Source organism: Anopheles merus, chromosome 2R, assembly GCF_017562075.2.
Source record: "Anopheles merus strain MAF chromosome 2R, AmerM5.1, whole genome shotgun sequence".
NCBI lineage: Eukaryota > Metazoa > Arthropoda > Insecta > Diptera > Culicidae > Anopheles > Anopheles merus.
The window spans coordinates 43,442,342-43,466,525 of record NC_054082.1 but is presented as its reverse complement, the minus strand read 5'-3'; the positions used below and the strand labels follow the sequence as shown (position 1 = coordinate 43,466,525).

Here is a 24,184-nt window from a genome sequence, read left to right as displayed (position 1 = left end):
CTAGATGATTTTATCATAAGGCTTACACCTGGCTAAGCTGAGTGAAATTTACGTCCAAAAAACGTGTGCCGTTGCCATGCTGTCCTTGACGTTACAAGGAAAGGTGCTGTTCAAAGGAATGACACGTCACGATAGAGAGTGAAGTGAAAACAATAACGTCACAGTACCGTGTGTGTCGCATAGATTTTGCTTACCGTTTGCCAATAACACGAAAAATGAAACAGCGCATCAACAACGCGAAATTAAACACGCTTTCAACCGCTCCACCCTACACCAGTCCGCTCTCTTTACTTCGGGCCTATGCCAGCAAAGAATATGCCCGACACTCGGCAGTGCAGAAATGGCAACGTCCGCTAGCCTGAGCACGCGAAGACGTATCATTTTCCCGATGACGTCAGAGCAAAAATAGCAAACCGTTCTTTACGGGCTGGTGGGGAAATTCTCGCCAAGACAGGAAGAGGTAAGGGAGGGGTTTCACTTTCGCTTGCATCGATCACACTCGCACGCCGTTCTGTGGAGGGAGGTGAGGAAAATCTGCTCAACCGTCGGCGAGATTCGTCGGTAGCAAAACACGCACACGGTTGCGACACGAGCAGCACATACGTACGGGTACGACGAACGGGTGTGTTTATCATGGGGTTATTTTTCTCTCATCTTCAAAATAGAACAAGAACGGTGAAAACTGGTAAATCGTCATCCACTAGCACCGCCATGGCCGGGCAGGGTTGCGCATCTGTAACCGTGACGTCACCGGTCAGACTCGGTCGCTCTCTTCGGGGCAACCATAGTAACCATTGGCATTCAGTGTCGGTAACGCATGTAACGCTTGAAGGAAAACCTCTCTCTCTCTCACACACACTCGCAATGCTTCTGCTATTCGGTGTAGTCGGAAAAATGCTCTCGTGGATGGGTGCTAAGGGTAGTAGGAAGGGCGGTTATGCGCAGTATCATCCGTAAACCGCGAACGTACATTCAAAGCCGGCGAGAGTTTTCCTCCTCAGTTTCACTTCGACCACGGTACGGTACGGATTGGATTTTTCTTCGCTTATTCGCCTCGCTCGAGGGCCCGTGTGTGAGTGTGTGTTTTTCTTTTTCGTTTTTCTTCCTCTTCTGCCGATACTCTTTCTTCCATCCTATCTCTACCGTTGTCAGTAAATTTAACCAACTGGTGGAGAATGTTGTAGCTGTGTGTGTGTGTGCGCCTGTGTATGTTGATGATTCGAGCTGTCTGATCTCATTCGAAACGCCGGAGGAAACGTTGATTTTTCCGTGTCTTGCTGTGAACCGTTCTTAACCAATCGTTGTGCCACTGTTGTTGTGTGAGGGAGCGTGTGTACGTGTGTGCGTGGTGCGGGAGCAGTGCTCGGGGTAGCCGCAAACGAGTGGCATTATTATCTACGGACCGGCAACGGGCCGAGTTAATTCCGGCGGTATGCTTTGGCGCGCCCAACTGCCCCAAGATGCTGCCCGCGGAGGCAAAGAGATGAATAATATGCTGTGCCGTTCGTTCTTTGTCGATTTCGCCCGCTCTTGGTGAAATCGTTCGAGTGTCGCTTGGTGTGCTAGGTTGGCGAGTGTACCGATAATCGTGCCATTTGCGTTGAACGTTCTAAAACGAGCCGCTCGAGCTAAGTTTAAAGTCGGCATTTCCTGCAACATCTCCTAGCTAGTGGTCGCCGCACGTACGCTGGTATGCTGGTGTGTGCGCGAGTGTTTGCCTGTCTGTATATATTTTGTGGTAAGTTGCCGAGCGAAAGAAAAAAAAATATCTTCAGTGTTTGATTCTTCAGTCTTATCTACGTGAAGTGGACGTACGCAGAGAGATAGTGTATCCTTTGCTAAAAAAATGCTAAGCAACTTGTCGGTTTGAGAAGCAATTCGTGCCGGGTGCCGGCAAAACCGAGCAGAAGTGAAAGCATAAATCATGGAAATGGAAATCATGTGCGAAAACTACGTTGCGGAAGAAAATTGATTTTTAAGCAGCACCCACACCCACAGTAGCGGGAAGGAAAATCGAAGAAAAATCATCTAAAGATGTGCGACGTGGAGAGACAGTGACAGGGGTGAAGCAGTCGAAGGATTGGCTCGGACCGGTTCCACCAATACAGTGGAGACGTTCAACAAGGCACAAGGTATGACGAGAAAAAGTGGTCATATTTCATGAACACTTGAAGCAGAAGGCGACTGGTTAGTTGTGGGCCATGTTGTTTGTGTTATTTAGGATGCTGTGAATTCATTTGTGCATTTATGATTCGTTAAGAAACATATTGTTGTATAATTTAAAAAATATTAATTCTTTTCTGTATTCCTTAAGCCAAGATCTAACTTAAAGCAATTTCCAAAAAAGCAATCTTGTGTGGCGTTTCAGACTTTGTGACCGTAAACTTATTCTCAACTCCTCAAGCCATTCGTTCGATTTCAATTTTAGAATGCAACCTGACACATCGGGCGATGCCAGTGTGGTAGGAAAATCGTCGCCCTTACACTACTACCACCAACGTACCAAGCGAATGCTGCTGCGGGCGTACTGGTCTCAGCATCCCCAGCATCCCCAGCATCCCCTGTTCACTGCCGCCATCCCGTTCGCGCTGCATCCCGCGCAGCTCAACGATGACGTTCGGCGTGAACGTCTCTGTGTGTGTATGTGAGTGGGTGTGTGGCCAGCTATTTTCCTCTTCCTGGTTCAGAGCACGGTAGTCGGCTTTTCTATCCCCTCCGTCAGCTCCTCCCCACCCCTTTCATTGCATCGTTTCACGTCGAGATGGTTTCCACAGCGTTTCCACCGCAGTGCAGTGTTCGTGCTTCTCTCATTTTCGTGATGCACGAGCGTATGATGATGCATCATCGGGATGCTATTCGGGTGCAGCTGAGGGAAACGCGTCTTATGCGCCCTTTCGGGTGGAAAACGTTGTCGTGTCTGTCGTGTGGGTTGAAAACATTCCTTTTCTTGCGATCCGGCAGACGCGCTGCATCTCATCTGGCCCACAAGATGGCCCGCGAGGGAGTGGTTTTACCCCTCCCGATCCCGCTTACCATGGGTTAGCGGAAGGGGCCGCATAAATCGAAGGCAGTTACTCACTGATGAACTGGCTGAAAGATCGACCGAAAGGTTCTGCGTGGTGCAAATCCCCGCGCTTGACGCCCAGTGGGAAGAATATTTACGAGTTCGCCCTTTGATGTGGTTATGATTTCGCTGCTTATTGCCTCTAGAATTGGATTGGTGCAGGCTTGAGTCATCCGAAGAGAAGGACCGAAATCTAGGAGCACACCAAGGCATATGAAACAAAAAAGGAACATGATTAATAGCCGCGCATATGCACGAGCGGAGGTTTAATATCAAATTGCATGTGCAGGCGGGCTAGAAGAGGAAGAGGTTCGCCACCTCTTCCTTCCCTAATTTCGGTGACATTTTTGATGGTCTTTTACACGTGCGGTGACTGTATAGTTTTTTGTTATGTTATTGGAACGTCATTTTCGTTCGTGATTAGGAATGAAAAATATCAAATACATGATGTGTGCATGAAGCTACAGTACTGGAGTTTCTGTTTAAATACTCGTTTAGGTGCAATCGGCACGGAATGGATTTGCCCTTCTCGGTCAAGGCTGACACAATTTTCAGTTTATTTGAAATGCCTCCCAGTAGCGAACACATTGTGAAATGATCCTTCCATTTAATGTAAGCTTCATTGTCGATGAAAGCGGCAAAGTAAATAGCTGTCCGTCGGAAATAAATCGTTCCACGTAGACGAGAGTCAAAGCAAACACGCATAATGCTGTTTGTTCGCGAAGCTTCCGCTGGCATCCGCACCGAACGGATGAACTGTAATATATCCTGCGCCCGGTTCCCATTAGAAGATTGGTGTTTTTTGTCCTGTTTTCCGGCAGTGCCGAGTGGCAATAAACAGTATGGCACTACAACCCAGAAGCGAACGTAATAAAATTCTCATCGCAGCCCGAAACCGTCCCATCGACCATTTGATGAAGAGATGAAAAATGAGATATTTACTAATGGGACACAAATTTATTACCTTAAGCAAATATACACCCTTCGCTAGCGGTTGGTATCGGGCGTTCGGTTCGAGCAGCAGTGACATCGTACCGTGCAGCAAACACGCCGTTCCACCTTGCCGTAAGATAGAGCGATAGAGCGAGAGGTGGATGGGAATGTGTCCCAAAATTTAGACCTACATAAATGGCAGGTGTCTTTGGGGAGCTTTTGTTCAATATTGCTAGAACGTGTGATGGAAACTTGATCCGAAGAGAGAAACAAAAGCTAACACAAATAAAAAAAGAAAAACAAAATGGTTCTGTTGCCCTTTGCTCGTTCAAAGACAGTGGCTAGCGTCGAGGGACTGACGTGCTCAATCGATGTTATCCTAGGCGCGTCGGTTGGGTGGTGACATCTTTCGTAGAAAAAGGCGAAGGCCAACCGGCGTGCTTATCTGGCGTGCTTGAGCATAACCTGAAGCGTCAGGTGTTTCGAGTGGATTATCCTTTTGTTGCATTAGTGGTTTTTTTTTCATTGTCTTGCTTCAGTTCACCAACTGCTTGATATTGGTCCACAAACTGACTGAGCCTGGTGCCCGAGTGGATCAAGGCGTGAAAAAGGAATCTAATCTCACCATCCAGAAGATGTCGCGAATCTGGCGGCAAGCGAAGATGAGCTCCAAATTCTTTGAACGCCCGGTTCGGTTCGGGGTGCGAAAAGAAACACCCGCGAAGGGCAACATTGGAAGGTGTGTGGTGTAATCGCACCGGATGGGGAAGTTAAAAATAGCAATCGTCGACCGAACTTTGCAGCCGTACCGAGCGCTGACGGGTTAGAGTGTTAGTGAGAAAATAGCATGTTTAGGAGAAAGCGAACACGCGAGAGATGAGGATGTGGAAGGGAAAAAAGCGGTTGATGAAAGTTAGAACGAAAAACGCTCATTCATCAGGACGAAAGACCAGCACTTGCTGGTGGTGATAGTCGGCCAATGGCCTTTGGAATCCATTTGTGGCAATCCTTTTGGGGATGGCTTGGTTTTTTTTTATTATTGTTTTGGTTTAGTGAAACCCAAAAAGCTTTCTAGACTTGCCGGCATCGTACAAAGGGAGGGGAAAGTCTGCAATAAAAAGGAAGTCTTTTTCCACTACCCGCTCCAGACACTCGACTCAAGAAGACTTGATTGCGTGGGATGGAACCGTAAAGAGAGAATGGATTTGGCTGGAAATTGTTTCCATGTCGTGCGTCTTTTTTAAGCATTCGCTCGTTGAGCCTTCTTCAACGCTGCTAGAATGAATCAAATCTGACACTGGAGATTGGTTTTTTGGGAGGTTTAGATAGCGTCGCGAATGCGAATGTGTCGGGCCAAATTTACAGGAACAGATTGGCAAGGAAAGCAACATTGATCTGCTGTGACGAGGGAAAGGGTTTGCTGGTGCGGCATGTGACGTTGCGCGGTAGGGATTTCCGAGTAGCGTATTGTAAGCTATAGATTAAGCATGCGAACACGCTGTTAGGTGTCGGATTACTTGATAGCAATTTCTGGCGATAAGCGAGGCCAATGAGCATGACGACGATGACGTAGATTGCAGGATTCATCAATGTTTGAAGTATGAAGATGGATGAAATAAATGATGTAAGATGTATCGATGTATTCTGTACAGATAGGCCTTTCTATTTATATTGCTATCTGCGCTAGCGATGCAACTTATGCATACTGTTTCTTTTATTAAATGAATATTTTTCATATTATTTGCTCTTGAGTCTATTTATTCATTAATATTCTGATGAAGCAATCAGGTAATCAGTTAGGTACCCCACGCTTCCGATATTGTGAGAACCATTAGTGTTGATGGGTTCTTAAAATTTACATCTGTCTATGAGAGAACGTTTGTATGTCTTTTAACTTACTCGATTCAAAACAACTAATATGGACTCTAAGAGTTACAAAAATAAAACAAAATCTTATATGGACAAAATTGACACAGTCAATGGACAATTGCAAGCAGTCCATCAACATGTCATCGGCATGTCTTGTTAATTTTGATATTGATTTCAGATAACCTAAAGTTAAGTACAGTGATTTTTGTTCAGTCCAGTCTGAGCGCGTAGCTCATTTTGATATAAAACAAAGGCTTCGACCTGGTCAATGTGCACACGCCGTAGTAAGGATTTGAGATCGTCTAGCTTGCTTGCGCCTAAGTACTTTGAATATTAGACTGCAAGGTATGTTGCGCCAAAGAACAAAATAGCTTTGCTGCGCAAGATTTTTCATTAAGTGATTCTGATGTGACTCTTTGAGATGAAATGTGACTTTCTAAAATTAACTGACGGTAATGAAGTAATACAGTATGAATGTGTTCATATCAATAATTGCTAACCGTTGCTCGTAATTCGATACAATTTAATGTACATAGGAAACCTTTCAGTGCTTTTATAAACCATTATCAATAAGTCTATTGTAAAATCTATTTTTTAAGCTATGATTTAATGCAGACAAACAATCATGGTTCTGAAAATGTGCGTTGCCAATCCGTATTTTTGTTTGACATTCATCAATCAAAATCAATAATTAAAAGTGATTGAAGAACTCCGACCATTAACGTTTGATTTATTAAAACAATGTTTATGCAAGAGATCATTTATTTGAAAGACCACCACGGGCTGTATTTGCGTGGTAGTTCCCAGACGTACTTGCCTATCGTATACCATAGGCGTTTCGTAGGCAAAATCAACACGCCCAGCATTCCCGTACCCAGCTAGGCCTGTAACCTTTCGCACGCAAATAACATTGCAGCTGGATTTGCAAAGGCTTTATGACATTTGTTTTCGAGATGAAAACAGCTACACGGTTTCCAGGCACGAGGAGCACGTAATCTTGTTGTGCTTAAAAGTCGACAAAGTCCTTTCGGCTGACGTCAATTAAGGTTGCTTGCATCATGACATTCAGTGGCGGTTGCCTGTTTTCAGCGGAAGTTACGAAAACTTCGACAACATATGAGAGGTAAAAGTGGAGGGAAGATAGGGCAACTGTAAAGATGGCAAGCCACTTCCGGGAGTTTTCCGCGTGATACACAGTCAACGCAACAGCGTGGTACAGTGGTGCGAGAGCTTTCTTCGAATAGAAAGCGCAAGCTAATAACTTCCCGCCTCCCGTGAACTTTTCCGTTGCGATAGCTACTGTATTGGCTTCTTGCACGTTGGTTGCCAAACTCGCATAAGCCAGAAAGTTGAACCAACATTTGCCGTGTGTTAATTGTTTTTCTTCTTCCTCTTGCTTGAGCGACATCGTTTTCCCATTTTTCAGAACCCTCGCTGTTGCAGAAAATGGATCAATCGATGACGTGGATGTAGGAGAGCGTCCGGTCCTGACTTCGAGCGAACGCGTTCTAGCCCGCTCCATAAGTAGGTGCAAATCGAAAACGGAAGTGGGCAGCTTTCATCAATATTTGAAGTAAAGAGGGATGGAGATGGGAAAAAACAATTTTCTTGACTTGATAAAGGTTCGGCTTAGTTGACCTGACTCAAGTCAACCGACGCAGTAAAAGACTCCGATGCGGTGGAGGACATTCTTAAATAAATTCAAACAGAAAAATCCACCAACCCTCCCAATCTATTACGTGTGGTAGTTTACGCGTGAAAACGTGGTGCGAAACGCACCCAAAAAACGCCCGCTCGCAACGGCTATTCCCCGTGCGTATGTGTGTGTGTTCAAAGCTTTCAAGTGGTTTTTGGGAAAGTTTGTCCAGTGGACAAAGACTCATAGTATGGGTGGATGTGAAATTGGGGAAGGCAAAACACATTCCGTTGAGAAAAATGTAAGATATGTTGCTTTGTTTTCATTTTCATTGTCGTGTTTTGTCGACCAGGCGAGGTGTTTTTTTGTCCTTGCATAAAAGCGACGAGCTAAAGTGGGTCTTTGGTGGCTATCTTTTTACCACCAAGTGGGTCGGTATCTCTTCCGGCTGCTGGTTTCAAGTGCACCAGCTGGCAGCAAAAGGTCGGTCTTTTTCGGACGCTAAAACGACTAACTATCACGCTCCGTGCCGGAAGCGAACGCCAATGGTATATAGAATGGGTTCGCTGTTCTATCGAGCCATGGGTGAAGCATTCTCCTTCATGCTAGACGTTTTTGTGGGTAGTATTTTATCGCCATTTGTATGCCATTCGTGTTGCGAAGTGTGGTGCTGTGTGATGCGAAGTAAGAGATCACGGCGGTGAATCTATATGGTTGGTTTTGAAGCTCTGCGGTCAGTTTGATGTACCTTTTTCAAATAAAGTAGTCGACCGGTCAAATATTGATGGACGGGCAGTAGTTGAGCAGACGAAGTAAAATTGTTACAACACTGGGAGAAGTAATGATAATTTGTTCCAATCGAATAATTTTTCTTCTCGAAAAATTGTCAGCCACTTTTCCAAACGCAATCGAAGAGGAACGGTAGCTGCGGTTGTTTAGATACAACAATTGCTTTAATTGCTTTAACAAATATAAAATGGTTCATCAGTGTTCTGCTCAGTAAATTGTAAAATATCGCAAAATGTTCTAAAAACATCAAAGCACACCACCATTTTATCTTGGTTTGAACCGTCGCTACGATCGTATTTACTGTATTCTTCAACGAATAATAATAATGATATTAATATTTTTTTCTTTATAATTATAATCATTAGTTACCTATTTCGAGCTGCTAGTAAGTTGAATATTTACATATTTTTTAGATGTTTCATAATGTTTAAAGTAATGAATTTCAAGCAAAACGTTTGTGTTAATTTGAAAAGGAAAAAAAAGTATAGACCTAAAACGAGAAAAAAAAGTTATTAAGGAGGAACGGCTTTAGCCGTATTGCTTGAAGTAATTGTATGTAATAATTCACACAGTTGCGAGACCTTTCCTTCTTGCAACATGGAATTGCTCCTTTTTAAAGTTTATAATATTTTTGTTTAACTATTTTAGTTTAAACTAAACATTTTATTTATTGGGTTCTATAAGCAAAACAAATAATTAAAATACGAAATTGTCGATGATTATCTTAACTTTCTAAAAGATGATATGTTAGTGGTGTGTTTTACCTATGTTTTGTTAATAATGAGAAGATATTTTATCTTTTTCTTTGTATCTAGGATATTTTGCACCTGCAGACAGTTTTTGCTTATGTCAGCTTATTTAAATTAATGTTGAAGCAAACCACCTCATACATGTTATTAAAAATATACAGTTTTTAAATATGAAATAATATTGCATCCTCTTTCCACAATTGATCGTGATTGTCCTTGAGATATTTATCTCACTTGATTATTGATCGAACTCGCCCGCACGTTCTGTTGTAGGGCAAAGCTGTATTGTAGCGGATAAAAGCAAAATACCAGCAGCAACATGCCCTTTGCCATACATCTCCCATAGCACTCGATACCATAAATCTGCACGGTCGCGGGAAAACAAGGCTCTCCAGGATGGTGGTGCAATGTTAGTGCAGCCGTCGTTGTTGTCCAAAGCGGCTTTTGCTTGTTAGCTCATCCATGATTGGGTGGAAAGCTGTATGCGAAAGGGGTTCGGTGTGTACTCAGTCTGTGCACTGTGTTGCATCTATTTTTTCCCATGATTATGTGCAGGCTAGCAAATCGTGACACGCAAATTCGCTCACAATCTGTAAGGCCGCAATTTTAATGATATTGATCGAGTGCATGTGTGTGTGTGTTGCATGTGCTATTCGCGAACAATCACGCAGTCACCCGCCCGCCAAGCAAGGACGAGTCTCATGCCAGACAGGGTGCTTCCATCCTCCGACCTAAGCAGAGCCCAACCCATTAGTTTGGGCAGTGCAAATGCGATGCAAAACATGGGAGAGCCGTCCGGCAAAATGAATGGCAAAGGTTGCGCGAAGAACATAAACTACATATTCAATAAAAATAAATGTTTCCGATTCTGGCACACGCAAGCTTCGGAGCTTCGTCGAGCGATGTAGCCGACATCAGCAGACAATAATAAATCCCTTCACCAAAGGATGTTTTGGAATGGTGGTGCAGGGTGTGTGTGTAGTATTGTTTTCGTGGTCGAAAATGATTACAAAGTTAAATGTCAAAATGACAATAAAACCAACGTTCCACGCTGAACAGACAGAAAGGGTGCGCTTTGGCAAGCATTTGCTATTCGATGTCTGCGTTTCGGAATGGATTTATCTTGAAGAAAATGGCAAACAGAGACCGATCAATACACGAGCTGGCCTACAAATAAAAGGAAGCAGATTAATTAATTAGAGCTACCAGAAACTCAATCTACTATACATAGGGATTGCGGAGGAGATAGAACCGAGGGAAACAGTGTATTTTCGAATGATTGGATGTTGTTTCCCATATCTGAAACGTACCAGGCGTCTCCATTGAGCGTTTTCCTGGTTAGGTCCGTAATTATCATTGAGCTTTTTTGGCAGGATGTCCTTAAAGTCCACGCTGATTGAACAACATGCAAAGACTCTAGACATAAGGTACAAAGTATTTAGTTATCGGACAATTTAAGTCCAATATGAGTTCTCATTAAAAAAAAACAAGAATATTTGATCAGAGTGGAATCACATTCCACACTTTAGGGTAAAGTGTCGGCTCTTTAATGCGTAAAATTGCGTTACCTTCGGTCCCTGTGCAATGGTGCAACACTTGAATTTACTTTACGTTACGCCTCATTACCCATGGTGTTGGCGTACACCGCTCACGTCAGCTGCTTGCGGTGAAGGGGACAACCATTAATCATCGAATGGACGCCATACGGTTGTGTGGTTGTGCTGCGAGATTGAAGAGTATGCTTAAAATAAAGCAAACATGGCAGATGGGAATAGTATGACAGGGTGGAAAATTGCAAATACGATTATGACCTTACCTTTTCGCTCTGAAATGCGTAGTCAATTGCTTCGATTTAATCATCAAATTAGCGTATGATAGGATATTAGAGAGTGCAAAGATTAGATACAAATTTACAAAGCCGTATTGAAAAAATACAGCATAGTTTTAATTTATACCAGTATGTCCTTTGTGTACCTTTTTATGTCGCGAATAAATGATTCGTGATGTGCGAAACGATACTGGCTAAAATAAGATATAAAACAGGAGCGCGTTAACTAATGTTATTAAACAATCAGAAAAGTGTGTAGTATTCGTTCTAAATCGCTTGTTCATTCTTCTAATCAGATGTAATGCTCAACACGATCAGCCCAACCTTCCTCAACGATCAACAAATGGGTAAACAGTGTTGCATTTATCGTCTGCCGATGACGTCAAGCACAACAGTCGTTTTCGCGACGGTGAACAGAAGAGCACATCGGGGGCGGGACAGGCATCGCAGATCGGTGTTTGCGTTTTTCCAACTGTCACGCTGACGGTGGGACGCGATAGTGGCACCAGCGCTCCTGCTGCTCCCGTGTGGTGTGGTTGTTGGTTCCGCCAGGTCCGTTGTTTGGCTGTCAGCTTTCCATTAGTGCGTATTTTTCCCACCCAAAATACGCCGTCCCGTACTGCGACGAGTGGGTTCGTACCGAGCCGGGCGCCACTACCGGGGGATGTTTACATTTTCCACTGAGTGCAGAAGCGTGCGGAGGTGAATTACTTCATTAGTAGTCGCTTACGACGCCACAACGAAGACGGTGCCATTGAGATAGCGTATGGAAGAGAGCGAGAGAGAGAGAGAGAGAGAGAGGGGGAGAGAGGGAGAAAGAGAGAAAGAAAAAGAGAGAGTGTGGGGGGGGGGGGGCGAAAGAGGTTGGAGGGGCGTTTACCGTACCGTTTACCCGACCGTGATTCCTTTGCGCGTACGCGTCACAAGGTGTCTGGTAGAGCGTAAATTTGATTAGATTGTCGATAGGACCGGTCGGCCATGCAGCACTAATAGCAGCAGAAACGGCGACGAAATCACACACACACATACTCGTGCACGAACATACAGCACGAGAACGTAAGAATCTGGGTTTACTGCAGGGGGGAGGCCGTTTTAAATATAGCGGTGTGCGCCCTGGTGAATATTTTGATGCAGGATGCAGCCGCGACAGTGATAAGTGGTTCGCGCTGGCTGGCGCAGGGGTTTGGGATTTTCCTGGGATAAAATTAGGACCACGGTGAAATGTTCTCACGCCGCAGCACCGGGGCGCAACTTGTTTTCACTTACTTCGGTGTATGTAGCACCACGGCGAAACCTCGGTTGTTTTCGTAGCAACTTGTTGGATCGTTCCTTTCGCTTACTGGCACAGAGAGCTAGGATGAAATGAACACAAGTGTGCATGGAAAAATTAGGCACACTAATCGAATATTATTTAAAAAATTGCACGAAAGTAGTTTTTTGGGATGACTTACAAATACATGTTTTTTCACACTTTTCTGTCTACTGATTGTGCAACATACTGTACTGTAAAATACTGTACTGTACTTAGTATGCAATATTGAAACGTTTAATTGAAAGTATTGAAATATTTTTCAGAATAATTTTTTTTTCATAAGATCGAACTAGTTAGGTATTACGCTTCTTGAATGTTTTTCAATGTTACACGGCATCATGATCAATAACTGAGCTTGTTATTCAGAAATAATATGAAATTAAAAATTTGCAACTATCCACTCAAACTGAAAAACTTCTTAAAAAAGTTTATATGGTGCATAGAACGTTGAGACGGAGTTAAAAAATATCTTTTAGCAGGATGATTTCAATAAAAAGTAGTGCAATTAAGTTTATACTAATCGAAAAAAAAAACGTAAAAAATATAATGACGTACAATGTTACCCAAATAGTCTAATTTTGATACTTAAGTCATACAGTTATTAGTTTCAAAATTGATTTAAACAGTAGAAATAAATTTGACATAAACATATGCAACAATAAAAACAGTTTATTAAGTATGCATAAATACTGATTTAAATGAATTATCCATAAAACATTATTACAATAGATTAGTTATTGAACATAAAAATATAACTTCAGTATTCAGGCAAGGCCGTAATAATATACCTATTAAGTAAATAAATATGAAATTAAATGATTGTAATAAAGCTAACATACCACGATCTCATATTTAATCTTTTCACTAAACTGATCCTTTGTCATTCTTGCTTCGTACAATAGCAATCTCAAACCAAACCACAAGGAACCTCCCTTGTGGTTAGAGCTAATGCATATTTAACCGATCAAACACTTGCCTTATCTTACCGAGAAACGCACCATTAAGCTCTCCATTATTCTCTTATCTTTACAGAACGCACAAAGACACCGCCACCAGACATAAAAAAGGAGAAGCATTACTAGTCGGCAAATATCGCACGGAATAAGAAAAAGAAACGCTGAATGGATATCATTTTGCTGTTGTAGTTGTTGGAATTGCGTCCGAAAAAAACTACCAATAATTACGTTGCTTCCATTCAACTTAAATCAGCTGTGCGATTTCACTTTCGCTTGTAACCACTACCTCTAAATCCCAGGTAACGGTGCCAGCTAGTGAGTAAAAATAGTGGAATCGTTTGCAGTATCGCACCTAGCATCTGTTACGCGTCCGGGACAATCAATGTCAACATGGCGCTCGTTATGCTTCCGTGCGATCTACCCTGGTGGTCCAACGTGCAGAAGAAGCTGGCACAAATCGAAGAATCCAGCTGCCTGGACGTGGTGATAGATGTGATGCAGAAGCTGCATGAACTATGCAAGTGGGTAGCTCCGCTGAAGCTGCATCTCTGTTAAAACGAGCCTCATGACCTGTTATGCATTTATCACCTCATTACAGTGTCAGCCTGGACCCGGACGAGGATGGCAAGGATACGTCGGTGTTCGATGGATTGCGCCACTTTGTCGAGCGCACGATGGACGCCTCGGAGCGGGACCACTTCCTCGGGCACACGATCAAAGCGCTGGCACGGCATGCCCGCAATCTTAAGCAGTATCGGCCGCCGCGGGGTCTCAGCTTCAGTTTGCAGCAGCAGGCGGACAGTTACGAGCTGAGCTATCGGCTGGTCGCGTCCCTGCTGGCCAACGCGTTCTTTTCGACATTTCCAAAACGTACTGAAAAAACACACCCCACGTTACAAGACTTTAACTTTACACACTTTTTTAGAGGTTTAGTAGAGTAGGTTGATCCACCGCATTCGCTACTGGACGAGGTTGGATCTGGTGTAGGACTAATGGTATTGTTGTTTTGTTTTGTTATTTTTTTTTGCACCTTTCCTTTCAACGGACACTTCGCGATACATGTCCCTACCCCATTCGACAGCAATGCCGTGCAGAGGGCAAAGTTCCGCAGCTTCCTGTACTACTTCGATTGGCTGGAGCGCAGCGGGACGTCACTGGACGGTTCGCTGCGAGTGTCCCGCAAGGTGATGACGGGCAAGCAGTGGCTCACGATCGAGGACTGGCTGGAGTGCGAGCTGCCCCTGTGCGACGTCGAGATACGCCACGAGGGCAAGCTGGACAAGGCCGATCCGGAAATGCTGCAAACGGTGTTCGCTAGTGCGCGGCTTGGTGGCGATGTGCTGGCCGACGGCGACACGCAAGAGTCGATCCAGTTCTGTACCTTTCCCGAGCTACTCGCGGTACTGCTGTACGTGGAGTCGCTCGAGGACAACGAATCGCTCCAGATCGAGAACGTGCATCACGTGGCGCGGATCGTCGATCCCCGGCAGAAGGGACCACTGTTGGAGCGAATCGCGGAACCGAAAGCGACGAGCCTGTGCTGTATCGACGCAGAGAACTACCGGGCGTTGCCGTCGCAGCAGTTCGAGGAGGACGACATACTGCGGGAGTTGAACAAGTGCCTGTTGGCGTTCCGCCAGAACACATCCTGCCCAGTGGCGCTGGGTGAGCCGCCGACGGTTGCAGCGGCAAAAGCGGGAGACAAGCGGACTGGGGCAGGGCTGAAGCTTGATCAGCTAGAAACAGTGTCTAGCAAAGGGCGTCTGTCACCGATCGGAGAGCGGGATCGAGAAGGGTCGACGCCGGGCTCGCCAGACGTCTATACGACGATCTTCATTCGGCAGGCAACACCGAACTCGAAGCGCTCGAGCAGTGACTCGAACAAACTAGAGAAGGACATCAACAAGCGGCGATCGTGGCTATCGCCGGAACGACCAAACGCACCGTCCGTATGCTCCGGCAGTGGTTCGAACCGTCGGGGGAAGTTTATCATTCTCGGTTCGTCCGGCGAGTGTCTGCCAGTGAATCGACATCCGCTACGCATCCCGGACAGCTATCAGCAGCAGCAGGGGTTGACGCGGCCCGACACACTATCGAGCTGTGGTTCGAGCCAGGACGAGTTCCACAGCGCGAAGGACAGCTTCGATGAGGACGACGAGGATGGACTGCGGGCGCACGCGTACACGTCGGAGCTGGATACGCCCGAGCGACGGTACGAGTTTGCACAGAAGCTGCGGGCGGCTTTGGAGCAGGACCGAACGAACGGACTGTCGGGGAGCACGGACGATAGCAGCTATGCGGTCGGGATCAGCGTGGCGGGATCGCAGATCCGGGATCAGGACATTCGCGTGAGGCGCGGCGGATCCTGCGGCTTCGTGCTGGACGGCTCGATGGATAGCAACTACGATGAGCTGGAATGGAATGGGCAGTCACAGGAAAAGACAGCTGGTGGACCACAGCAGAACGGGACTCTGGAACGGAAGGGAACCAATGAGTCGTCCAAGTACAGCTTTGATTCGGATCTCGGCTCGGAGCTGGAGGAGGTGTATGAAAAGTTTGCCAAGTACGTTTGGACACTGTGTGAAATGAAGTTTCCGAAATTGCTTCCTAACCTGACGCATGCTCTTCCCCCTTTCAGGTGGCTTGAAGAACCAATCAGTACCGACAAGCCAAAAAAGCTGGATGCCCGGGACGAGGCTGTGCTGAAGTTTGCCAACTCACTGCTCAAGCGCACGCTCAGCGAGAGCTTCGTGGGCATTCCGTTCACCGAGGAGTGCCTGACGAGCGGGAACGCATCCGGTACCAATTCGACCGGATCACACAACGCTGCCGGAAGTGGAGGGACCGGATCGCTGGGCCAGAAGGAAAAGATTCTGTTGCACGTGCGATCACTTTCGCTGGAACTGGCCAAGCACAAGCACAAACTGGCAGCACAGCTGGTAAGTTGGTCGGTTGGTACAGAGGACAATGTTTTCATTTGCCAGTTGAGAAGAACCTAGCTTAGCGTTTTTTTAGTGAGACACTAGAGTTAGTATTGTATTTATGGAAAAAGTTTCTCTTCTTCAATGATTGATGATTTGATGCGCTTCGTAGTAAGTCTATAGTGTAGTGCGTAAGGCTTAGTTGAGGCGTGTAAGCATTTGGAGCATCGAGGACTCAATGATTTCTTATCATAGCAGTACCGTTTTGCGCATTTTGTCTGATTGCTTCGAAGATATCTGCCCGTTTCTTTTGTACATACGCCGTGTTGAATGCCATGGCTGTGGATGATCTCCATGATTTCCTTTATTAGTTAGACGCACAACGACACTTTATTTTGCTTAAAACTGTCATCCGCTTATGTTCTACCATCCATCTAAATCGTTTTGTTTTCTCTTTTTTCCATCACACCGATTTTGTTTACCTTCCCACCCTGCTGGGTCCTGTTGTTCCTGGGGTCGCCCGTGCGGTTTCTTCTCATCCACATACCCTTCCATTCGGTCACATATGCTTTTGGATGCGTTGTGCGTTTGTGTTTTGCGTTGCCTATCCCGCCATCTGACAAATGCGTACATTTTACATCACAAACGAAACGATCACACTAAATGCCCTCCTCCTCCCTTGCTGGGTCATCCCATCGATCGAGCGGATTGATTGGATGAAGCAGTGTCATGATTATCTTGCACTGGAACCGGCAAAGCTATTCAAGTGTCCCAACATACAGCTCACCCGAACCGACCACCGGAAGCTCCTGCACAAGTTGCGCTCGACCCAGAGCGGCTCTGGCTGCTCGGTTACGGAAGTGACCGTGCCGGCCAAGGTCTCACCGCCCAAGCTAGAGCGGCAGTCGTCGCTGAAAACGAAACTGCTGCAGTACAAACCGAACTGGTCCGTTTCCTACACGCAGGATATCAAGTGTGATGATGTGGTGCTGAAGGTAGCTATGACAGCGTTTGTATGTGGAGCTTGTTCGTCTGTTTTGTGTGTGTTTGTTTTACGTTTCGCATGCGAGAGTTTTACTAGGATCTGTGTGCTCGTTGTGCTACTTGTGCGAATCGTGCACTAGCAAAGGTAATATTTTATCTCTAATGTGCTCACTTCTCATATCTACGTGTGCTATCTCTTCCCCTCACTTTCTTTGTGTCTATCTACTTCTTCTTCATTTTCTCGATATCCGTGTCCCGTTGGGTATGCTTACAGTGGCACAAAAACCGATTGCAAAGAAGTCACTGAACCATTGCTCTTTTTTTTCTATTTATCTTTCTCAATCACAACAGATATCACAACTTGCTCAAAAACGAACGCTAAATGTGAACTTACGACCTGTGGCCACCGGTAACTGGGGCTGTGGCGCGAACAAAAGGGGAGACGTGCAGCTCAAAATGGTGATCCAGTGGATGGCCGCTAGTGTCGCTGGTTTGCCTTACCTTAGCTATTACACTGCGGGCAACGAGAAACTATCGAAGGTTTGCTCGATTAGCATAGGCTTAACAGTGCGGTAATAAAACTAATCGCATACTTGTTCGTTTGCAGCTCGATACGATTTGCCGGGTGCTGAAGGACCGTAAGTGGACCGTGGGTGAACTGGCTGCTGCAACACTGAGCCATGCTCGGGATATCTTGGAGGATCCGTTCTACTACAACAATGATCGCAATTACTGCATGTTTTTCGAGAAGTTGATCGGACTAGAGAAGGTGCATTGAGCTTCGCCCTTGCATCGGAAGTAACTTCAACAATTGTAAAAAAAGACAACTAAGCTAAGATTTCTCCCAACGATCGAAACGTCGGTGTAGATGAGAAGAGAAATATCAAAAGCAATACAATGGAACATTTTGTACGCGTGTACATATAACGGAACCATCGAGGAAAAGGAAAACTTTTCAAAAGACGATACGTTGACCCTAGTTTCAATTAGAGTACGACACTCTGCCGCAGCTGCTTGAAAACTAAATTAAGACGAATTAAGGCAAAAAAAAACGAACACAAAACTTTAAGTCAAATGTCTTCCTCGAAGTGTGTAGGGAATCGAGTATCAGTGCATATACCGTCTCCTTTGCCTTGTAGCTGACTGCCTGGGCCAAAGAAGATCGCTAATGGGGATTAGGATGGTCGATAATATGAACAAAAGCTCCGTGACAGCAACTTTACATTAATGTAGAAAATCATTTAGCTAGTTTGTTCTCACAGAGCACAACAAAAGACGCTTACTTTGTCAAATTATGTAACAAAAAATATGAAAAAAAAGTTTTGGTAGATTGTTGTTGGCCATAGGAAGTGAGAATAATTGTATGATTGGCAAAACTGTCCATTCGAAATGAAGGAAAGCTGCCTGGTTTTTGTTCAACTCAAGCATAGTTGAACGAATCGGGTGTTTGCCGTTAAATGGTTAAAAATCTGTAGCAGCGAGATGGGAAGTAACCGACTCAGAATGGAAAGATAGTTTGGACGTTCGACAAACACATTTGCCAAAGTAATAATTGTGAAAGGGAGGTATTCGGTTGTCTTTAAGACCTAGGCTAGAACAATAAACATTATTACTTTTAGAATATGTTAACGTTTGACTTCGTATTTAAAATCGATGACATTTCCAACGTACGAATTGCCCAGAGCGTTTCGTGGAAGTTACAGTAACAGACATTTTGAAATGATGTGAGCGTCCTCTAGCGGCTAGTAGCTACGTTAGATATATGATTGATAAATTTCAAGTGAGTTTGAAATATTTCAAGTTGATTTTGATGTTTTTTAAACGAACATAATTTCTCGCTTCTTGTCAAATTAATACAGTCACACAGTCGTCCAGTCTTCACGTCTTCACAACATGTCCATTATGTGCTCAAGCGTCGTATGGAGCCTTCGGGCCTCATAGGAAGGATAGACTATCCTGCTGGGTGGTAGCTAAGAAGTCTTGAAAACCTGTAAAGGCCGAACCGAGTGCGGAAGTCGCGTTATGCCAAAAATAAGATAATATAACAAGAATATGAATTCAAATGGTTAATATATAGATATCTAAAGCATGAGCCATTTTCTTCACCTTTTAATTAGATTACGTTTTCTTCGTTGACTTGCTCACTAGTGAGGCCTGGTATTAATTATATTTTGGCAGTTACTGACTGCAGCTTCGCATACTAAAAAGCCCTTGATCTCCGACAGACCGTGCTTCCACACCCGCTGGGTTCTATTGCAACTGAGGGTCACGTTGGAACACCTCCTAATTGGAAAACGATTCCCACATGTTCTGATGAATTCGTTGTCCGAAGATAAAAATGTTCAAAACAGCATAACTCATCTACCACCTCGAGGTTTTTGCTGTCAAAGATAATAATAAGATTCTTATCGTTAAAAGATTCACTTCTATCGCAAGGATTATAATTCTAATTCTTGCTCCTTCACATTTTAGTCTGATGCAAACACTTTAATCATCCTTCGTTTGAAAAGTTCAGACAACACTATAAATATTCCAATGCTCATAAGTAGAAGGTGACCATAATATAAATAAAGATATTGGGAATGTTTTTTTATACAAACATTATTATATACAGCTTCTTGTTGATTAATGCGGTTCATTTTATAATTGATGATTTTTATAGAAAATTACAAGAATATGCTATCAACTTTAATAATGGTAGCGTAACAGAAATCGAGTAATGGCTGTTCGTGTACTATGTTCCAGGGTGACGGTGCAGAAACATTGTAGTACAAAAACCAGAAATTTTTCCAATAGAACAGAATGTTGCCAATTTGACTAATTAAATGATCTTCATTTAATTATCGGAAAATATATTCAATAGACACCCGCAACTGTATAAAGATAAATCAGTTAGAACCAATAATGTACATGCAAATCGTCTAATATTTTCATACATGAGATGAAACAGTTATTCCTATATGCAAAAAATTAAAAATTCATATATGTCATGATAATACGAAACGTAAAGGTAAACATGAACCTGCAGCCTAATGCCTGTGTTTTGAAACATAATTTTAAATATGTGGTACAACCATTCGTCCTTTTAGGACAAAACAGGCTTTACCGAACAACCTCGCCCGTATCATTTTATGCTCGCTCGTCGTTCGTTGCGCCGGCGAAAGCAATCATTGCTACGTGCGTTGCATACCGAAAGAGCCTACGCGTATGAACGCGACAGCAATGATGGCGAATAATACGCGAATCACCTTAACGAATGCAGTGATTTGTCGTACAACGTACTACAACGGGAAGTAGCATTGAAATCTCTTCCGGTGTTATTCGCTGACTTTTCATTGATCATTTCATCGCCATAAGCACGCTCGGCAGTTGACATGCTGTAGGCGCGGGGCGGCTACGCACATGTAGCTGCCAGGATCCTTAAATCATGCTTTATGTTATCGGGCTGAAATGGTTGCGTTTTTACCTTCAGTCACGTACCTGTTGTTGACGACGGTGGTGCAATTTTCTGTTTTCAGGATATTGGAGATGACGGAAACAATGGCGAATTAACAGCAGCACGATGTTTGCACTGTTTTTCCTGTTAAAGCTTTAAACAGAACAATGACGTCCTAGTAAATAAAATCAACACATGGGTAGATGGAAGTTGAAAGCACCCAATTTGTTAAATTTATCACATTACTTTAAATTAGACTCATTTTCAATATGAAGCTCATTCAGAACATTCATAAGTAGTGTCAATCAAATTGCAAAAATAAAAAAAAACTTAGAACGACAATGTAGATTTTTTCACTGACTCTACTACCGGTTCAACGTTTTGTTGAAAGGCACCTTGTCAAAGTTTGTCCCTAAAATGTGCGTACCAAAAAGAAAACCATGCAAGCTGACTGAGCAGGCAAATGTTTCATTGCATGCAGGAAAATTATGCTCTCTGCGAGCAAGATTCACTCAGGTGCAGGAAAATGGCCCTCTTCGCCTAACCACCATCGAGGAATCTCGTTCAATCGCATGCCTTTCGCGAAACAAAGTGCGATGCGTGAGATGGAACATTTTCTCACGCTCACGCTGTGTGCTGCGCTGTCTCTCTCTCCATTTCTCTTTCTCTCTCAGAAAACCGGCTGTATTGCAGGGAAATCGTCGTTGTTTTGACTGGCGATGACGTAGGTGCGTGCGTGCAACCATGCCGTTGATGATGCAACCCCGCACAATTGCACCTGATGCACCGACCTCTGAACTCCGGTGCCACCGAGAGCCATCGGTGCTGTGTGTGTTCGCGCATCCTGCCAAGCGCACGCTTGGTGGTCGTTGGAACCATTTCACTCGTTCATTCGCTTGGTCCTGTTGGCTGCTGGGTGCGTTTTGGTGGGAACATCCTTTCACTCTACTACAAGCACGCTATTCAATAGTACAACTACAACCATCCGTGACCGTGCATCCTTTGTGAGGAGCTTCGTGGAACGGGCAAAGCTACCGAGCGAATGTTGTGGCCAGCGTTTTGTTTCGGACGTCCAAGGACGCACCAGTACGATGAAGAGACTATTTTGCGAACGATTTGTCTATTTTACGCGCGACTGTGTGTTTGGGCTTACGTTTGTAAACGATTTCAGTGCAATTAACTGCGGGCAATTGTGCTGCAAACAGTGATATGTGTAGGCATACATCTGTACAGTGTTTGATCTGCAGTCATTACATATTATTGAATCCATTGTTGCATTGTGAAAGCTTCATTGAATCCATTTACAGGTTACAAATAAAGCTTTGAAAAACATAAAACTTGTGCTTACTAAAGTATTTTAATGGAAAGTGGCGAAAGGTAAACTGAATGAATGTGTGTGACTAACTGAAAGTGACGAAGGTGTAACAGAAACTATCGCCAAATAGGTAAGCCCAAGAATTCCGCTTTTCGTCAGCCGTAAAATAAATGGCCATCAGCCAGCAGTTCGATGGAACTTTCTCGAAGCCCGTTCAACCCTGGTACATCAAACGCGTTCTCCGGGAATTCACGTGTTTTGTCGTTTTCGTTCGTTTTTCCTGAATGGAACGCAATACCTGTGTCCTTTGAGCTGGAAAACTTTGAGCAATTGTGGGAGAATGAAGCTGTACGAGAGAGGGAGAGAGCGAGAGATTGAACCAAAACCACGAGAGAATGTTTATCTTTTGGGTGATACGTGCGTGTGGCTGGAAATAGAACGCGTTGATGTAATTTGATTTCTGTCCACGACAACTGTACATAAAAATAGCCCCATGGAAAAAATAAAGAAAATTGCGTCTACTATGCATTAACTTTCGCCCCAAGATTGCAGGCTTTTCATAACGTTCACAAGCAGTGTTGATGTTCATGTACAACAGGTCCGGTGGGTGTAAGACACGTCGAAAGCCGGCGGTGGTAGGGGTTTTCCTTACCAATGACCTTGAACTTTACTTTCTCACGGCGAAGATGACGCCGTATTGAATTGGACTTCTTGCACATTTTGTACACAAGCAGCACTCGGAACGCAAGAACTTGCACGCAAGCTGCTCGTTCGTGAGAAAGTTCAGTGCAAGCCGTTCGCTTTCTCACGCCCCGAACGATGCAGGATGAATGCTCTTGCCTCAGCGAGGAAGCACGTTCATCGACCCGTCCCGAGTTCGTCCTGTCCACGGTTCGAGCGGTCGTTTTCCGACCTTTTTACGCTCCCGCGGCTGAGGCGAACGCAAGCAAAATGAACGAACAGCTCGAGTGAACAACCCTGCCAGCGTTGCGCCCGAAACGACGATGTCACCCCAAGGGCGGGAAAATTCACATTAAAGCCGCACCACCGATCTGGGACAGGACTGGAAGCGTGCCTTGGCTTGCTGGTGCGTGGGTGCGAGTGTTTTTGAGCAAAATGTAGCTTTAAGTGTGGAGAGCGCGAGCAAGATAGAGCGATTGCTTGTGCGGAGGGAGCGCATTGGCGTTTTGCTTTCTTGTGAGGTAATCGACTGCCGACGGACAGGTGAACGCCTTTGCCCGGCACCATTTGCCTCACCTGTTGAGGGCCTGGCAGGTGTGCCGTCCGATCGATTGGGTGGAAAGAGGGGGGGGGGGGGAGGGGATGCGGTGAAAATGTCTCAAGCGAAGATTGCGCTCGGTCGGAATCGTTGTGCCACGCGAGCGGGATTTTCCGGGCTCTGACTGTCTGTTGGTCTGTCTGACTGTCTGTCTTGCTGGGTGTCTCGAAGACGGTCGTTTGATTCGGCGTGTGAAGGATGCAGGAACGGAGGATGGGGTTTATGCGTGTAATTCCGTGCCGTATTCCCCACCGTTCATCCCTGTAAGGGAAGGTGTTAATATGGTGCTGTCTTGCTCACACCACCAGTCGGATGTCGGATGGCTTTTGTTGCGTCGTTGTCATGCGTAGGGCGATGCAGGGGATGGCAATGGCAGCAGGTGACCGTTTTGAGATATTGATTGCATGATGAGCCATAAAGTGCGCCCCGATGCGTGTGCGGTGGTCCGGCGAGCGTGCGGTGTGTGACTGTTTGCGCAAAATAGCCCTGCTGATGACACTGTCCGGAAACGACCGATGCGCTTCAGGTCGGCCCGGAAAAGCTCCACCGGAGGGGGTGGTTTTGTGGGCGCAGTGGGAGAGAAATAATTTGTGCATGTTTATTTGAATGCGAAACAGCACCGATTATCCTCTTTAATTGTGTATTAAATTAACGATAATTCTGAGCACGGTTTTCATCCGTAATTAATTCAGCCAAAGGTTAGCCGATTAGTGTCGAAGGGTCGATTGGTTTGCGTTGAATTGATTTTCTTTACAGTGGTTCAAATTAATGCTGAACTATGCAGCAAAAATGCGATATTGCATGTGATATAAAATATTCTCATCAAAACTGTAGCATCTGCAGGTTTCTGCGTCCATGCAGATCTTTAAAATGTAATTCAATTGAAGCCAAAAAAAAAGAAGCACGTAACCCGTTTTCCATTCAACACACATTTCCACCCTCGGTTTCAGCTGTGCCGCTTAAACCAATTGGCAAGCAAAATTGCTTTTTGGTGCACTGCACTCGGTGCGCTGCAGTGTCCTTTTTCGAATCGCTTCAATGGCTGCAGCATTCGAAACCATGGCCACTGTGGACGTGGCACGAGTGTGGAAAGCAAACGCGGGCTGGAGCGGA

At 44.9% G+C, this 24,184-nt stretch overlaps 2 protein-coding genes across 15 annotated transcripts in view; both read left to right on the top strand.

Annotated features, from left to right (window-relative positions):
- Window positions 1-988: 988 nt before the first annotated feature.
- LOC121588685 lies at window positions 989-18,662 on the top strand. Of its 9 annotated transcripts, none has more exons than XM_041906913.1 (9): window positions 989-1,738; window positions 1,807-2,132; window positions 13,213-13,657; window positions 13,735-14,073; window positions 14,218-15,699; window positions 15,775-16,075; window positions 16,783-17,052; window positions 17,393-17,581; window positions 17,649-18,662. In XM_041906913.1, the coding sequence occupies exons 3-9, from the start codon at window positions 13,527-13,529 to the stop codon at window positions 17,817-17,819; spliced, it is 2,883 nt and encodes a 960-aa protein (XP_041762847.1). In that variant the 5' UTR covers window positions 989-1,738; window positions 1,807-2,132; window positions 13,213-13,526; the 3' UTR covers window positions 17,820-18,662. The 9 variants fall into 9 exon arrangements, with proteins under 9 accessions (XP_041762847.1, XP_041762846.1, XP_041762849.1 ...); XM_041906912.1 differs by having other exon boundaries at window positions 1,791-2,132; XM_041906915.1 differs by lacking the exon at window positions 1,807-2,132 and having other exon boundaries at window positions 13,436-13,657.
- A 2,649-nt stretch (window positions 18,663-21,311) lies between these two features.
- LOC121588595 (protein winged eye-like) overlaps window positions 21,312-24,184 on the top strand; it is a 341,422-nt gene continuing 338,549 nt past the window's right edge. For 3 of the 6 annotated variants that reach the window (XM_041906694.1, XM_041906697.1, XM_041906693.1), the window contains exon 1: window positions 21,313-21,922. The gene's annotated coding sequence lies outside the window, so the exon portion shown is untranslated. Of the gene's footprint in view, window positions 21,923-24,184 lie in introns of all 6 variants that reach the window. The other 3 variants (XM_041906695.1, XM_041906696.1, XM_041906702.1) reach the window with 2 other exon arrangements.

Bases quoted from the DNA above. Each gene is read 5' to 3' on its own strand.
- LOC121588685 (XM_041906915.1), top strand. From the start codon at position 13,527: ATGGCGCTCGTTATGCTTCCGTGCGATCTACCCTGGTGGTCCAACGTG. The intron at 13,658-13,734 runs GTGGGTAGCTCC...ACCTCATTACAG, and splicing joins AAGCTGCATGAACTATGCAA to TGTCAGCCTGGACCCGGACG. The intron at 17,582-17,648 runs GTTTGCTCGATT...GTTCGTTTGCAG, and splicing joins GCAACGAGAAACTATCGAAG to CTCGATACGATTTGCCGGGT.